Raw genomic sequence first — 18,252 nt, 5'->3', positions numbered from 1 at the left:
GTAAGGCTATGAAAGACTGCAGCATTACTCTAGGTCTCTCTCATGTCACTTGCTCTGGGGGAAGCCACACTCGTGAGCAGCCAGATAGAGAGGCCCGTGTTGAGAACTGCAGCCTCCTGCCAGTAATCACGTGAGTGGGCTTGGAAGAGTATCCTCCAGACCCAGTCAAGCCGCAGATAACTGCAGCCCGTCGACAGCTTGACAGCAACCTTCTGGGAGACCCTGAGAAGAAACCACTCAGCTAAGCTGCTCCCCTGGCTCCTGACCCTCACAAGCTGTGTGAGATAATATAATACATGCCTGTTGTTTTAAGCTGAATTTGGGATAACTTATTATGCAGCAAGAAGGATTTCTCAGAACATTTAATATGCTAACGCAAATCTTCAAGAACGAAGATACACAATGTAGCCTTCCCCATATTTATTTGGTCAAGGAGGTCTTCTTTCTTGAGTATTCTGAAGGAAACTCAGATCTAATGACACAGCTCTGGCAATACAATGAAATGTAACTTCTTTGATTTTGTCTCGAGAGCTGGTCATTTACCCTTTCAGAGTCTCAACTTTTCCCTTTTATAAAGTAGAAATAAACCACCTGCCTTCACTTCCCTCTCTCCCTGGGCATGAACTCAGCCCCAACAGGTAGGTTCTCAGCTACGTGAGGGAGGGGGTGGGGGGCAATGGAAGAGGGAGCCTACCCCTGGGGCTCAGGTGGGTTCTACAGGTGGTAGGTGGGCCCAAGGCCCACTATCTGTTTTTCTCCCTCAGGCCAGCTCCCCAAAGTGGTGAGGAATAGTGTTGTCTTCTAGCTTTTTTGTATAGGTCAGAGGTGAGGTGCATGGTCCTGCCTCCCCCATCAGACCGGGAGCTCCTCCAGGGCAGGGCCTGTGCCTTCTCCATCAGACTGCGGGAGCTTGTCCAGGATGGATGGCCCATGTACTTCTCATCCTATAGACAAATCAAAGCCATGGTGAGGAAGGATCAACAGAGCCTTCTCTGGCCTTAAGGGTAAACATATGTTCTTCCTTCTCAGCTCATTCTTTACCCAGTAAAAGACTGAAGTCCAGTTTCTGGGTACCTGACTGGTTAGAAATCCACTAAAGCTCTGCAGGTCCCTCTTTATAAAAAGAAGACAGTTAAAAAAAAAAAAATCTATAATGCGAATACTTTATTATCAACGAGTGACTGGTATTAGCTTTTTGTCTGGGTATTAATATTTCAGAAACCATACACCAAACCCAGGCTTTTCCACCTAGCTCTGCTGTATCATTTTCTTAAAAAATAAAAATAAAGAAGAGGAAGGAGGAAAAGAAAGAAAATATATCTGTATTGAAAGAATTATAAGCCAAAGTGCGTCTTCTTGTTTTGTCCATATACACACATTGCACCATACATAAATAATTACATTGTAAAAATGACTCCATAATTACAAGTATAATATATATTTCCATATAATATATAAAACTTTATATTAAATCTAGGTAGATGATATTTGGGGGGTTTCGTCCGTGGGAGCTGTGTCTCTGGGCACGGGCCCCTCTTGCGGTGGGCACACAGTGGTGGCTGCCCTCCATGTCTGGCCCTGGGCACAGGGCCATCGCCTCTGCAGCCACCGCTATCTGTGGTTGTTGAGGAGGATCTCGAGCCAGCAGGGACAGGAGGTGATAAACTGCCGGGAGTAGCAGGGCCCCCAGCCCTTGGCAAAGCTGATGCGGACGCTGTTGGGGTCATAGGGGCCGTCGGCGGCATCTGGCTCAGGCCCATGCTGGAGAAGGCCCGAGCGCTCAAAGTCGAACACCTTGATGGAGTAACCAGGTGGCACCTTGCGCACAACGAGGGCGCGGCCGCCGGGCGCGTCCAGCGTGGGGGAGTTGACGAAGATGGGGTGCTCGCCCCGGTTGTAGGCCCACACGCCGTCAGGCTCCTTGCTGAGCAGGATGCCAAAGCCAATCTTGCTGCGCGTTCGCTGCACCGACTCGCTGCGCTGCTCCAGGTTGAGCTGGCCCAGGCAGAAGCCGCTGCCCTGAGGTAGGTCATAGAAGATGCTGACGGCCTGGTCGTACACCGCATAGAGGCGGCCCACTCGTGTCCGGTGCTCCCAGTACGCCACGCTGCACCAGTGGCTTGGCTTTGTGGCATCGGGAGACATGCTGGCATCTGCAAAGCAAGCACAGGGCACAGGGCTGTTACTCGGGGTAGAGAGATGGGCACCGCAGCCTGGATAGTGGGGGCTGGGGGTCTGTAGTATGCAGCAGACACGCAAGCACCTACTGTGTGCCAGGCTGTCCTCACAAAATTTAACACACAGGAGAGCTCTCTCCCCCACCTCAGAAATACACACAACCTCACACAAAGGAGAAACAAATGTTATGAACCTGCAGTGTGCGAGGCAAGGCACCTACTGTGTGCTAGGTACTGGGGATGCCCACCCAGACACATGCCCACAAGAATTTCACAAGCCAGCAGGAAAGAGAGAGTGCAGGCAGGCAGATACTCACACGCACTCTGAGGAGGGACTAAATGCTGAGCACCAACAACATACCAGGTGTCATACACTCTATCCTTATAAGCACTTAGCCCTCATGAATACCCTGTAAGGACGAGACTCAGCAGAGACTGGCAGCTTACCCAAGGTCACACAGTTGATGAGCAGCAGTGGCAGGATTTGAACCCAGTCAGTCTAAGCATCAACCTGACTAGAGTTATAGGGTTAAACTGTTGCTGTCAGGTGCCCTCGAGTTGATTTGGACTCATAGTGACCCCATGTGACAGAGTAGATTGCCCCGTAGGGTTTTCTAGGCTGTAATCTTTACGGGAGGAGATCACCAGTTTTTCCACGGAGCCGCTGGGTGGGTTTGAATCTCCAACCTTTTGGTTAGCAGCTTAGCACTTAACCATTACGCCACCAGGGCTCCTTCAAGGTTAAACTATTAGAGAGACAAACCACCCCTTGGCAGTGACTCAAGCATAGGAAGTAAGGAGGAGGGCTGGCCCCTTGGGTCCCTTCCAGCCCAGAATTGTGGGATTCCTGTGGTGGCCTTGTTGTACAGAAATAAGGCCGTCCAACTGCTCCCAGCCTCAGCTTTAAACATTTCACCGAGTCCCCCATTGCTCCCTTGAGTGCACTGCCTTGGCAGGAAATAAAGGTTTTCACCAGAACTGCAGCCACCTCAGAGAGACAAGGAGCTGAGGATCTCTAAGAGCTTTAAAAAAAAAAAAAAAAAAAAACTGCTCTCCAAGGGGCTCTGGAATTTGCCAACTCTCCCAGTGTGTACTGTCCCTCTCTGGGCCTCAGTTTCCCCACTGTGCAGGAAAGGGGTGGCCTGGATGATAACTGGAACCCCTTCCCACTCCAACTAGGGGCCTCTCCATGTGTCTGAGGAGTTTAACAATTTCCTCAGACCAGGCTTATGACCAAACACAGGCCGGGCCGTCCTGAAGGGTGGCCTCCTTCCTACCTCACGTGTGGACTGTGTGTCAGGGTCTGAACCTCTGACACTGGTCTTTCCGTTCAGCTCGCAGGCAGGCAGGCACCCATGATTGCCCAAAGAGGCAGTGGCTGCTGCGTCTGTTCCCACCCAGGCCCCCACCCGAGAGACCTCTCAGACGGAGAGGCTCTGCTCCAGGTCAGCTGAGAACAAAGCAAAGCACTTTATGGTGCAGCTTCTCCAAGGAATACAGATCAAAGTCTAGCCAAACCTGAGGGAGAAACACTTCTCACAACTTCACCTGGGAGCCTGGGTGAGGGCAGCTCTGCCAGCCTTCAGCCTAGCTCTGCCTAGAAGCCCTGCAGGAGCTGGCTGACAGGCCCCGCCTGGGACCTAGAACGAAAATGAGGACATGGAGTTGGGCGCGGGCGGCCCAGACGCTGCAGCCTTGGGCTGCGCACAGGCTTGATGGACGTCTCCTTGCCCTCTGCCTGGCAATGGGGTTCCAGACACAGGTCCCCAGGCCGGCTGGGGGAATCCAGGTCCTCAAGTCAGCCCTGAAGGACACATCATTTTGCCTCACAGTCTCCATCCAGCCCCCTCATGGTTCCAGCTGGGGGTCAGGAGGGAGATGAAGAGACCTTGCTTCCAGCCCTTGACTGAGTGGCCAGGCATAGAGACAGCTCTAGACCACCTCAGGCTACCAGGCTATGGGCACTAGTCCAGTCCCAGCAGGTAGGCAGCCCAGAACAGCCCAGTGATCCTGAGCTCCAACACCTCCAGCCGCTGCACCCTGTCCACCCATCTGGCACCAGTGGAAGCCCCTGAGGGCCAGGAAAGCAGTGCTGTGCCAGCCTGGCCATAGCAGTCCAGCATTGTCCCTCTTCACCAACCAGTGGGACCTCCTTTAGTCCACCAAGTGCAGCAAAGGGGGCAAAGAAGCTGTATCCAGAGTATGCTGGGAGATGGGCAGGCAACAGGCATCACCAAACACCTTCTATGAGCGAGGCACCTTCCGTAAAACAACCATGAGTAAGGTACTATTATCACCCTCATTTTACAGTTGAGGAAACTGAGGCCAGGAGGTGCCATAACTGGCCCAGGCTACACATAGTGAGTGCTAGGCAGGCGCCTCCCTGAAACCCATGCACTGAACAAGCCCCTCCCTTCTCTAAGCCTCAGTTTCCCTATCTAAAAGTATGACTGCTCTCATGGTCTATGAGTCTCACAGGTGCTTACGCATCAGTTGGGGAGGCTCCCTTCCCCCACAAGCTCCGCCACCCTGAGAACTTCACTGTCTTCTTTGTTCCTGTTACAGAGCAGGCTCAGAGAGCACCACCCAGCCATAACGTGCTCTGCCCATGGTGGAGCCACCGGACGTTAAAAGGAAAGAAGCAGGCCTGTGTCCCCAGCCTTTCCCCAGTGCCCCTCACAGGAATGGCCTCGTGGTTGGGGCTGAACCCCCCAGAGCTGCTCTGGAGCCCAGTCTGCTCCAGCGCCCAGTCTGCTCCAGCTGTCTGGCTCAAGGACAATGCCTGGGACAGGCCTCATCCCCTGCAGCCCTTTGGTTGAGCAGACTGTAACACCTCACCAAGCTTGGGCACCTACCCAAGTCTTCTAAATTCCAAGAGACAGACTGCTGCCTCTAGAAGCCCTTGCTGTCCTCTGCCCCTCCCGGGGCGCCTACAGCCCTAACCGCATCTGCCTCCCAGGGCTTGGGGAGGTGCCTGTGCCTAAGCCAGTGCCCCCCGGCTGGCCGAGACTCTTCTGCAGTGGTCCTCTCTATCCAGAAGACTGCATCTATCTCTAGGACACTCAGAATAGGCTGAAAGGGAAAACCAAAACAAAACCAAAAACCAACCCAATGCCATCGAGTTGATTCCAACTCATGGCGACCCCACGTAAAAGGAAGGGGCAAGTAAAATGCATCCTAGTATCTGCACACTCCTTCCGTTCCCTATTCAAAGCCTGTCCGGCAGGTGGGGCTGATGGCTCAGGGATCCCTTTGCAGCACCCCTGGAAACTGCCCCCCCATCCGCCAGGGCAGTGAAGAGGTAGTGGGTAAGGATGCAGGCCCCAAGTCTGATCCTGAGAGTAAGTAAGCAAGCAGGCGAGCCCCCCGCCCCCCCCCCCCCCCACCAATCATCTTGTCCAGGAGGACACAACATTTCAGGCTTTCACAAGCCAATGTTTTTTTAAAAGGCGGTGGTGGGAATAACAGAATTACCATTGTCTTATTTTGTTCTGTAGTTCTTCTCTGTCCTATAGGGTCACTATGAGTCGGAATCAACTTGAAGGCAGTGGGTTTTGGTTATTTTGTTCTTTACAGACTTATTAAAAACTCCAATATATCTACTATCAGTATCACAAAAGGGTGATTTGACACCAACAAAATAGGTAGGACCCAAAGCAGAAATTTAGATGATGAAAAGTTCTCTACCCACTAGGATAGCTGTTACCAGAAAAACAGAAAACAACAAGAGTCGGCAACGATGTGAAGAAGTCAGAGTCCTCGTGCATTGTTGGTGGGAATGAAAAATGACGCAGCGCTGTGGCAAACAGCTTGGCAGTTCCTCAAAAACTAAACACAGAATTACCATATGACCCAGCAACTCCACTCCAAGGCATACACCCAAAAGAATTGAAAAGAGAAACACAAACAGATACTTACACACCAAGGTTCATGGCAGCAGTATTCACAATAGCCAAAGGTGGAAACAATTTCAATGTCCATCAACAGATGGATGGACCAACATATGGTAGATACATACAATGGAATACTACTCAGCCATAAAGAGAAATGAGGTTCTACAACATAGTTGCACCTAGAAACCATTATGCTGAGTGAAATAGGTCAGTGACAAAAGGACTAATACTGTGTGATCTCACTTATATGAAAGATTCAGAATAAGAAAATGCTACAGATCAAAGTTTATCAGGTTTATCAGTGGATGCCAGGGGCTGGGGTAGAGGGAAATGAGCAGTTATTTATTGTTGGAGGGGTAATGAGTTTCTGTTAAGGGTGGAGAAAAAAAAAAATTAGAAATGGATAGTGGCAATGGTTGTACAACATGGTGAATAGAATTAAGGTACACAGAAAAACAGTTGAAATGGCAAATGTTTTGTTATATATATTTTACCACACAAAATTCTTTTCTACCTTGTCTTGGGTTCTTTCAATGAAAACTTAGTCCTGAGACTGGCCTGTGGGAAACACTCTGAAGTCCAATGTCCTCATACCCCAAAGACGGTGGCCTGGGAGTGTACAGTGACTTCACCAAGGATATGCAGCAGTAGGTGGTGGGATTGGGACCAGAACTTGAGACCCTGGAATTCTAACCCAGAGCCTGTCACATGGTCCAAATCATTTCAGAGTGAGACAGACCTAACAAGGCTGCCACCATTGACAGGATGTGTGGCACAGATAAGCCCTGGAGCATCTCCAAGTCTCAGTCTCCTCTTCTGTAAAACAGAGCCATTAGTAACTGAATGCCTCACTCACACAGTCCATCTTCGGGGTTTTCTGGAAACTCTGGTGGCAGAGCAATTAGGTGCAGAAAGAAGGAGCTGTCTCTTTATTGGTTCCAGCCTCGTTCTTACCCTTTAAAGACCAGGGCTCAGAGGGTCACCACCATGGGAAGTTTCAATAGGATGGTGGACAGCAATGCCCTTTGCAAATTGTACAGCACTTTACACATGTTAGGGTTTAGTTCCTAGCCCGCTACCTGAGGTGAGAAGAGGTGCTAAGTGAAGGAATGAAGGGATGAAGAAATGAATCACTGAAAGTCTGAAACAGAGGTGAGATAGAGCAAGGCTCCATGCACGTTATGTGCACACACGTACATGTGGATTTCACACTGCATGTCCCACGCAAGCTGATGCACTACCTCAAGTGAGAAGCCCCAGCACTGGGCAGGCACCACAAACCCAGGTCCCCCTGTACTTCCCACAGCTGCGGAGCTATCCGCACCCCCTATGCTTCTAGTCTGTTGTCTGAGTTGTCACTCAAGGTGCAAGGGGACAATCTCTTGCAGAAGATCCTTTTCTCCTCGTGGCTCCAAGGCTGTGGTCCTGCCATCTCCCACAGCCGTCAGCCTAATTAGGAACTAGCTCCTTAATTGCAAATAAATACCGGGGAGTCAGACCCAAGTGAGCAACATCAAAGATGACCGCGCTCTGACGGAAACTTCTGCTTACTACCCCCTGCTCAGGGCCTGGCCTAGTTCCCAACCAGACTCTGGGTCCCGGCGGAGAGGGCTCTGGGCGGGGAGAGGACAGGAACGACGCAGTCTCATGCTGTGTCTGGGGTGGAACTGGCAGTGTGGCACTAGCCTGGGAATCAGGAGACCTGCCTGCGGACCCTAATTGGCTAAGTCATCTCTTCTCTCCTGGCCTGTCTTCCCATCTCAACCACAACATCACTCCTTTCTGCAGCCCTAAATGTCTGTATTTGGTGACCGTTTATAGCAGTTCTAGTCATGATCACCAAAACCCAGAAACAGCTCAGATGTCCTTCAACGGGAGGCTGGGTAAACAAAAATAAGGTGCACCTAGACCACAGAATACTACTCACCAAGAAAATGGAACAAATTACTGAGACACACGACAACACAGATGAATCTCAAATAAATGATGCTGAGTGAAAGAAGCCAGGCACGAAAGAGGATATCCTGTTTGTTTCCATTTATATGAAATTCTTGAACAGGCAAAACAAATCTATGGTGATAGAAATCAGAACACTGATTACCTCTAGGGAGGCGGGTGTGTTTGTGTGTGGGGGGGGCAGGATGCAGGAAAGAGGCCAGAGGAAACTTTCTGGGGTGATGAAAATGTTTGATATCTTGATGAGAATGATGGTTACTCAGGTGTACACACTGACAAAAGTCCTGACCCTGGATGGTATAAACAGTTCACGCACTCAGCTGCTAACTGAAAGGCAGGAGGTTTGAGTCCACCCAAAGGCGCCTTGGAAGAGAAGCCTGGTGATCTACTTCCAAAAATCAGCCCTTGAAAACCCTACAGAGCAGCTCTACTCTTAACACAGGTGTGGTTGCCATGGTTTGGAACTGACCTGATAATAACTGGTTATACACTTAAGAGCTGTGCACTTCATTGTGTCACTATGTACAGTATACCATGAAACTAAAAAATAAATACATAAAGCGGGAAGGTGCTGCTGGCCCAGCTCCCTGTGGCTGTCCTGCAGTGGCCTGAGAAGAGCTCCAAGGTAGCCCAGAGCACAGAATCTAGGCCAGCCAGGGGTGGCCTGCCCTCCTGGTGGTGACCACATTCCTGCCACCAGAGGGCGCTGTGACAGCCACGGCCGCAGGAGGAAACTTGGCCCCAACAGTAGGCCCTCTCCCCTTGCCCAGGAGCCAGCCCCTGGCCAAGGATTGGAATTCCTTCCTCTTGGCCTCTCTGCCCCATGAGGGGTGCTGGGAACCCAACGTATAATTTTGTGGGGGTGCTGGGGCACCAAAGGGCTGACTGCAGTCTGGGGGAGGCAGGGGAAGCTGAAGTCCCAAGAAAAGCCTTTAGCTTCTTCGAATCAGCAGTTTTCTGTCAAAACAAAGGGCAGAAGCGTCCCTGCATGCTCCCCCTTGGGCTGCGCGCTCCAAGATCCTGAGCACACGCAGGCGGCTTGTTTTGCTGGTGCTCCCCCTTTCCCGTTGGCCTGCCAAAGCGCCCTGGACTCCACCTGGCCAAAGGAGTCCTCAAAGGAACCAGAAATGTGCTCAGATTAATGTCTTCGTCTCTGGACTGGAAGAAATCTAGACTCAAGGCTTAGGCACTCACAAGAGGCTCGGCCCCAGGTGCTCCTCCACGTTCGAAGCCTTCGCTGCTGCTTCATACCTACTTGGGCCAGAGCGGTGTCTCCCCATCCGGGGCTGGATGGAAAGGGCCAACAGAGCCTCAAGCCCAGACCCTGGGCTTGCCCAGCCACCGGCCAATAAGCATGAAGGAAGGGCAGACAGAACCAGACCCCTGAGATCTGGGAAGAGAAAGAGGCCCAGAGAGGTTAAGTGACTTGTCCAGGTTCACCCAGCAAGTGGTGGAAGAGCCGGTCACCTTTTCACAGGGCTGTGCTGGGGCTCCTGCCCTCCTGCAAAACTTTCTTCTGGTCCCCTGTCATGCCTGTGGCTTTAAGATCCCATCCAACCGGCAGCTTTTTCATCTGCTGCTCCCAGGCCTGGGAGTAATTATGCAGCCCTGCATCTGGTTAACCTAACACCCCTTTTAAAAGCCCTGTTTGCCCATTAGATAAGTAGTTTTTGTTATCAAACAGGGGGAGAAAAGGAGTTTACACTTAGCCCCCCTTTGTCGTTTTAAGCTGAAGAAATGGCTTCAGGTTTTGCAGCAAGCCCAGAGATGTAGCATTAATTAGAGGCTTTTTTTTTTTTTTTTTCTTTGTTAAGGGAGGGGGAGGCCAGTCCCTCACCCGCTGGCTCTGGCAGTAAAAGCAGAGAAGGAATGTGCGCGGGGCCATGTTAATGGTCAACAGCTTAGAGTGAGGCTCTGCTGAAGGCGTTCCAAAAGCAGGCGCTCAGCTGACAGGAGTTTCCTCTTACTCCCGCCCACCGGCCCCTCCCCACCCCCACCTCGACTCCAGCACCTTTGGCTCCTGGAGGAAGCTGGGCTTCCAAGAGGAAGTTCCTAATCGGTCATTACATCACGGGCGGTCCGGCCACCACAGCAGTCTGCCCACGGCCGACCTCACGGGCTCTTTCAGCTGCTGGGGCTGGGACTGTGCTCACCACCACGCTCGAGACAACTCAGCTGCTCTGCTCGGGTGTTTCACAGGGAGACCAGTGGGAGGGGGAAGGGAGACAGGAGGAGAGGCCAGGAAACCATGCAGTCCACGTGGCCTAAATTCACGATTTTACAGATGCAAAAACTGATGCCCAAGAGGGCAAGTGACTTATCAAGGTCACATCGGAAATTAGCGATCAGGTTGGGTGTCTCCTACAAGGGGGGTGGCGGGGGTGGGGGTTAAGACACAGGCTCTAGAGCAAAGCTGCAGGGGTGTGAACGTAAGCTCTGCCACTTAGCAGCTGTAAGATCTTGGGCAAGTGACTCTATTTCTCTGGGCCTCAGTTTTCTAATCTGTAAAATGGGGATACAGTCAGTGGTTACTTCATAGGATTGTTGGGATTAATTTACAGTGCCTCAAATAATGCTGGCTCAAAGCCAACCCCATTGCCATCGAGTCGATTCTGATTCATAGTTACCCTACAGGGCAGAGCAGAACTGCACCATAGGGTTTCCAAGACTCTAAATCTTTATGGAAGCACTTTGCCACATCTTTCTCCCACAGAACGGCTGGTGGGTTCAAATTGGTGACCTTTTGGTTAGCAGCCAAGCGCTTTAACCACCACAGCACCAAGGCTCCTTGGCTGAAAAGAAGCATTCCATAAATAACTATTATTATTATTGTTGTTGTTCCTAGTTGCCATCAAGTCGATTACAGCTCATGGCGACCCCACGTGTGGAGAGTAGAATGGCTCCATAAGGTTTTCAAGGCTGTGCCCTTTCAGAAGCAGTTGGCCAGGCCTTACTTCCAAGGCACCTCTGGGTGGGTCTGAGCTGCCAACTTTTCAGTTAAAAGTTCAGCACTTAACCTTTTGTGCCACCCACCATTATTGCCACCATGCAGTCTTATCATATATATTATCATATATACATCCAAACCAAACCAAACCAAAGGCGTTGCTGTTGATTCTGACTCATAGTGACCCTACAGTACAGAGCAGAACTGCCCCCATAGGGTTTCCAAGCAGCACCTGGTGGATTTGAACTGCCAGCCTTTTGGTTAGCAGCCATAGCTCTTAACCACTACACCACCATATATATATAAATATACACATATATTTATATTATTTGTTATTTGTATAAACTAATAGACTAACGCTTGTGTAGTTCACAAGGGTATTCATATTAGGTAATAATGCCTTCAAAGATAAAATGTGCCAATGGAGTTGAGAATCAAGGGGAGATAGTAAAACAACCAGGCCGGGCAGGGTATGAAGCGCTTACGATGCACTACTTCAACTTACTGCTGATCTACTGGATTGTTTCCATCTTAGGATGAGGAAGCTGAGGCCTGAAGTCAGGTAAGTCCTCCAAAGTCATCCCTCAGGAAGTGGCAGAGTTGGAATTTGAACTCAAGTCCCTCTAGTCTTGGAGACAGGGGAACCCTTTGTATGACTTCCAAGGTCGCAACCTGGGGGATGCAAAATCCCAAGGGGACGGTGGGGTAACTGCACAGGGATGGTGACCCCATCACCCAGCCATGTCCCTTCCAGGCCGTAACAGGGGAGGAGGTGCTAGGGAAGACTGGATGTTAAAAGGGGTCCCTGGATGTGGCAGTGATGCCTGACCACACGCTGCCCACCTTGCCAGGAGGCCGGTGAGTTTCTCCAAACAACATGCCTCACACAACAACTGTCTGTGACCCCCAGGTACCCTGTGCACACACACTTCTTTGGTTAAGTGTAGTTTCTCATGCCCCTCCACAACGCAAACACAAGGGCTTTCTAGATGCGCCACGATATGAACATTAATCTTGGGAAGGGGCTGCTGACGCTGGAGGGTGGGAGGTACTGGGTGCTCTGTGCTCTTCGTTACCCCTCTTGAACTTAAAGTCCAGGAGGTGAGTCATCCCTTCTTAGAGGACAGCCCCAGGGCCCGAGTACCACCCAGCAGCACAGCTCCAAATCTCCACCAGGCCCGATTCTGACCCTCCCTCTCTCTGCTGGGCCTCTCCTGAGGCCTCATCAGCTCCCTCCGCTCTTTTGGGTGGTCCTCAGAGCCACTCGCCCCAGGAGGGGTCTGGCAGAGGTCAGGAGTATAAGGACAGTCAGCGGCTGCCTGGCTGGGCAATAAATGCCCTTCGCTGGGGAGAGACTTGCTCGGCCCTGCAAAATGGCCTTTCTTTCTGCCCCGGTGCCTTGACCCCAGCCTGACGGGCCCCAAGTCTCCAGTGGAACAGATTGGAGGCCTGGGCTGCAATGGGCGAGGTTTCCATTCTTTTATCTCGTGCACTATTCAAACAAATCCTGAAAAGACGAACTCACCCTGCAACCCTGACATAAAACAAGCTTTCCTTGGCCCCTAATACGTAGGCCTGCTCAGTGTCTCACACACAGAGCTCCCCAGGAGCTATTAGGCCCTACCACTCTGGTGGGCAGGGGGACCCGCCAGAGGAGGAAACCCGGGGCTCTGCTTCTGCCAGCATCCCTCCGCCTGCAGCACCCCCAGTTCTGCCAACAAGCCCTGTACTCTGCAAGATGCAGATTCCTGCCAGGCAAGATTGTTCCGGGCTCCCTGGACCCCAGGAGCGTCAGCGCCTCTCCCCAGGCCTCAGCACTCTATGGTACAAGCTACCTTTTTAATGACACTCTGCAGGCAGCTATAACTTCTAAGAGCCACATTGAGAGGCTGGCGTCAGAGCTATCTTCTCCATCAAAGCACTGATCGATTAGACTCCACACTCCATACCAGAAAGGCTGGTGTTGCCCGCCTAGCTCGGCCCCATCCTGAGTCGCCAGTCCCCCCAATAATTGAAGCCCAATAAGAGAAAGACCCATAGGAAGCAAGACAGAGAACCTACTCAGAACCCCAGGGAAGGTCGGGGGACGAGCCTAGGTGGAGAATTCTGGCTCCCCGTGTCCGTGTGGGGAGGGGGTATGGTGAGAGTGTCTGAGAAGGGAGAAACTGGGATAAGCTGCTTATACAATCAGCCCACATTCTGAAGCAGGAACCAGTTTCTGCAACAAAAGGCTCTGAACTTTGCTCCCCATTCTCAGTCTTCTTTGTTTTATCACAAAGTCAGACTCTGGAGTGTTTGTGTTCCTACCCAGAGACCACCCGTGGTGGGAAAGCCTAGCTTTTATTATTGCCCTTGGAGACAGTCTAAAATGACACTATTTGTACAAGGTAAAGAAGCTGGTACCTCGGTGCCCAAGTACCTCGGTGCCCAGGAAAGAAGTGGCAGCTGTGAGATGTGAAGGGGTCCCCAAATCCTTCTGCTGATGGCTGAACTCCTGAATTTACACGCAAGCCAGGCTCGCGCCGGTCTTCGGGATTCTTGTTGTGAAGTCACAGTAAGCTTGTCTTTTCATCTCAGGCTCTAAGTTCAACCTGACCCTGATTTCCCTGATGAACCCAAACCCAGAGAACTCAATCGGCCCTCTGGGGGTTCAGATGGGGAGAGCCTGGGCGTGCTTCAGGGGTGCAGAGATGCTCGTCTGGGGCAGGAAGATAGCGTGTGCTTCAAGGAAGCCTATCCGGGCACACTGCCCACTCTGCAGGCTCCAGAGCGGGCGAATTCAGGGCACCTCCATTTTTCTTTTACTTCCCAAAGACAATGGGTGCTTTATCCGCAAACCTCCTGCCTCAGACCTCTACTTGGACTTCTACTTGGACCGATGTAAAGCCATAAAAGCAAAGGACCTAAAAACCAGTCTATCATTGCTCTCAGCGGCAGCAACTCACACTGATGGAGAAATGTTCCAGGGAATAACCAGGTGAACACCTACAGCACACCCCCTGCCCCCACCCTGCCATAAGACAAAAAAACTCTTAACTAGTTGCTGTCAAGTTGCTTCTGACTCATGGTGATCCCATGTGTTGCAGAGTAGAACTGTACTCCTTAGAGGTTTCCAGGCTGTGACCTTTCAGAAGCAGATCACCAGGCAGTACCTCTGGGTGTGTACAAACCACCACCATTTATTTCAGTTAGTTGAGTGTTTAACTGTCTGTACCACCCAGGAAGCCCTCCAAACACCCAAACCCAAACAGACAAAAAAACCTGTTGCTGTCCAGTCGATGACGACTTATAGCAACCCTATAGGGCGACCCTATAGGACAGGGTAGAACTGCCCCACAGGGTTTCCAAGGAGCAGCTGGTGGATCCGAACTGCTGACCTTTTGGTCACTATGCCACTACACCACCAGGGCTCCACCTATAGGCCAGGCCCCCTCAAATCCCTGTGTACCCCACTCTGTGTACCTTGTCCAGGCTGTTATCGCTTGATCTGGAAGGCTCCCAGGGACTGCAGAGTGATGTGGTGGAGTGGGGACCTGGTGCAGATCCTAACAGCTGTTTTACCATGGGCAGGTGACTTTACCTTTCTGAGCACCAGGACCAGCTATACGATTTGTGGAACCCAGAGCAAAATGAAAATGCATGGTTCCTTCTTCAAAACTGATCAAGAATTTCAAGAAGGTGAGAGCAAAGCATTAAAATAAGGGTCGGGGGGAGCCTGGCTTCTGAACACAGGGCCCTGAATGACTGTACTGGTCTCCTGCCCAGGAAGTCCGTGCAGGGAAGATAATAGCTAACTCTGAGGGGTGCAGGGGTTTAGTGACGTACCCAACAACAGTAAATGGCACTAAACAAGTATAAGCTTCATCTCCCATTCCCCAGCATTTATCAGAATCTTAACTTCAAGAAAGACCCCAATATTACCTGCTTTGGAATGTCCCCGGGTCTGAACCACATACCCCTCCTTCTCTCACAGCCCCTCGTGCCCTCTAACTTACATGGCCATCATGGGGAGTACCTGTCTCCACCCGACTCACCTGGAGCAGGCTGGCCTCATCTCTGCCCCCTTCCTCTTGGGCCTGGCATAGGGCCCGACAAAGAGTGCTGCTCTTAGTAGAGGGGTCTCACATTTGAGGGCTGTAATGATGACTGGAGAGATCATCTGGTCTCCCCTGGTTTGCAAAAGATGCAGTGGTAATACTGGTCCCACCAAAGAGATGACATCACCGGTGCCAGGAAACAAAGGCGGAGAGGGAGAAGCACGGTCCCTCCTTGCTAATCCTCAGGACACAGCCCAGGCAATGGCTTACCAATGAGCTCCCTCTGTCTAAGGCTGGTTTTAGGGGCTCAGAAACATCACCTAAAGCCTACAGCCATCTTGTCTGGCAGTGGAGGTGGCCTTAATTTCTCTGGCTTTCTGAGTCAAATGAAGGGGACCGGGAACACAGCTTTGAATGCAAGAGCTGAAGAACAGGCTGGTCCAAGGTGGGGTGCTGGTTTTCTTATTTGCAAAGTTCTCAAAAACAGGCCTCGTCTAACACCAGCCTGTTGTTACTTACCAACCAGTGAGTACCATGCGGCCTTTCCAAGCCAAATACACCTGTCGTGCTTTATACGAAGATGCATTTGGGATCACCCAGTGCCGTCGAGTCAATTCTGACTCATAGCGACCCTATAGGACAGAGTAGAACTCCCCAAATTAAAGTTCCAGAGGTAGGGACATTCAATTTGAAAATAATCCTTGCGTTAAATTCTTTCTTCTAGAAGATCCTTTTGTAACAACCAAATATACATAACCCATGCATCCTTAGTGAACTTGGGGTCCCACATAGTGGATTTTCTTTAAGTGATGGTTGTCTTGATCATTCTCGTGCAAGAGACATGCATCTGCATGCACAGACCCAGTAAACATTAGCAGAGATCCGCAGGTGATGACGCTGCTTTGAGTTGCCACAGGTGCCCCTGGTGATCACAGGGGTTGTTCCTGGGCCTCGGTCTCCAGCTGTCCCACAGGAATCCAGCCGCTGCTGGGCACCAACTATCCTTACGCCCCGTCTCATTCAACCTTGAGAACAATCCTAGGAAACAGGTATAATTTTACAGATGAGGAAATGGAGGATTGGCGAGGTTAAGCCCCCTGCCCAAGGTCACACAGTCGGTAAGTCAGAATTTGAATATAGGGCAGCCTGACTCCACAGCCATTTTTCCTTCTATTCCTCCTTACAGAATGCGCCTTGAAGGGTGGTCAACTTCTAAGCCTACCCCTTGTTCCAAGAGGTGGTCAGCATAGCCCCTCTCCCGGGGGGATGAATCCCACCTTCCTTCACAGAGGCTGGTGCCTGCCAAGCTGGCGCCCAGCCCTTCCTCCTCCCTTTCCTGTGGGCACAAGTGGCCCTGCAGGCTGCCAGCATCTCACTCAGGGAGCACATGCCCGTGTCAGGCCCACTGAGGAGGATCCCAAGTCATGCAGCCCATAAATCATGGCCATCGCGGATTTCCTTTTTAGCCAAAGGCAAAGTCAAACTTTTCTTTCACGCACTGTAGTTAACCACTCTTTGTTCACTGTATCTCTCCAGCTCGCCTGGCTGGGGGCCAGCTCTCAATTATTAATTAATCTGGGAGGCGCAGGTTGCATTCCTGGCCACCTAACCACTTCCTCCTCGGGGGTGGGGGTGGGGGGGGACTCACTGTCCAGGGCCTTTTAGTTGCACCAAGCCTGTCACAACATCCCAGCCCTATCTTGTTGCCCCAGCTGCAAGAAGGGACGATTAAATGCAGAGTTACAAACAACAGCAGAAAAACCAAATACCCAGAAGCGCCTTTTCCCAACTTTACCGCACAGTCAACCCAACCTGTACACGCAATACTGCCTCAATTCTCTCATCTGTGAAATGGGAACATGGTCCCTTACCATATAGGGCTGCTGTATGCGTACAGGTGGAGGTGACTGGTGAGCCCTTCTCTCTGGTAACTCTCACTAGCCAGAGGAGAGACCAAGACTTTAAACAAGGCTATGAAGCAATCCTGTCCTGGAAGAAATACAGCCAGAATGCTCGTTAGACATGAGGATGGTGAGACTTTGTCTCATAGGCTTTGGACATGTTATCAGGACATGTCATATCAGAAGGACATCATGCTTGGTAAAGTAGAGGGTCAGCAAAAAGAGGAAGACCCTCAATGAGATGAACTGACACAGTGGCTGCAACAATGGGCTCAAGCATAACAAAGATTGTGAGGATGGTGCAGGACCAGGCAGTGTTTCTTTCTGTTATACATGGGGTCGCTCTGGGTCAGAATTGACTCAGGGTACCTAACAACCAAAGAAGAAGCGATCCTGAGGCTGGGCTGGAGAAGGTGCTGCTCCCATCTTCCTCTGCTTGCTCTGCCCTCACTGGACCAAGAAAAGTGCCAGGCAGCTGGGTTAGTAGAGGGATGGGGAGCTTGGAGCTGCAACTCAAGTGTATTACAAAAGCTTAGTGGTGGCGAGAAAGAGGATGGAAGTGTGAGCCCCTCTTTTGGGATATGTCTTCAAGAAAAGCACCCCAAGAAATTCGGGGATCAAGAGAACAAGGTGACAGGCCCTGGTGTGAATGCAACCCTAAGGCCGTGAAATCCAACTGTGAAATCAAAGCACAACTTCCCTCCTACGGTCAGCAATGAACCCTCGGGCTACACAGTATCTTCAATTCCTACATGTGATAAATGTCTTTCCCTCCTTTAGGTTACCATGTAGAATGGGCTCCTTGTGTCAGCAGTAAAGCCAAATGGTTAATGTCAATGCTCGCAGATGATCAACGTCACAATTAGGCCACAAGACCATGAAGGGCTAAATGACAGAGGGGGCAGGTTTGATCACGAACAAGGATACACACATGTTGGAAACTGCCATCAAGCATCCTTTGAGTCACTTTTCTCCTTCCTCCACTGGTCCCACACACCCCCCACAGGATCTCAACCTCACCCAAGCGTCCACTGAGCCAATCCATCCATGTGCTCCAAAGGCTGAGGACCTTAGGGTGGAGCCTTGGAAGTATCTGGAATCTCATGCTTGATCTACTCCATAGGATGTCTGCTTTTGTGCCGATGGAATGAACAATATGCTTCTTCCCCTGCCTTCACATAACACTGATACTCCACAGAGGAAGGGTCACACTTGTCTTTTGACTCCCTATACCCTGTGCACTGCGGCTTTTGGATAAAGCACGCACATTGCCAAGATAAATTATTGTGCACACAATGCCAAAAAAAAAACCCAAACCAGTTACCCTCAAGTCAACTCTGA

At 51.0% G+C, this 18,252-nt stretch overlaps 1 protein-coding gene across 1 annotated transcript in view; it reads right to left on the bottom strand.

Moving 5' to 3' along the window:
- Positions 1 to 538: 538 nt before the first annotated feature.
- Positions 539 to 18,252, bottom strand: part of SMAD6 (SMAD family member 6) — an 86,780-nt gene continuing 69,066 nt past the window's right edge. The window contains exon 4 of the mRNA XM_049905254.1: positions 539 to 2,153. Coding sequence (XP_049761211.1) covers positions 1,612 to 2,153 — 542 coding nt within the window. The 3' untranslated portion in view covers positions 539 to 1,611. The remainder of the gene's footprint in view (positions 2,154 to 18,252) is intronic.

The sequence above is a fragment of the Elephas maximus genome, chromosome 13 (genome assembly GCF_024166365.1).
Source record: "Elephas maximus indicus isolate mEleMax1 chromosome 13, mEleMax1 primary haplotype, whole genome shotgun sequence".
NCBI classification, from domain to species: Eukaryota; Metazoa; Chordata; class Mammalia; order Proboscidea; family Elephantidae; genus Elephas; species Elephas maximus.
This window is presented reverse-complemented; position numbering and strand designations above follow the sequence as displayed.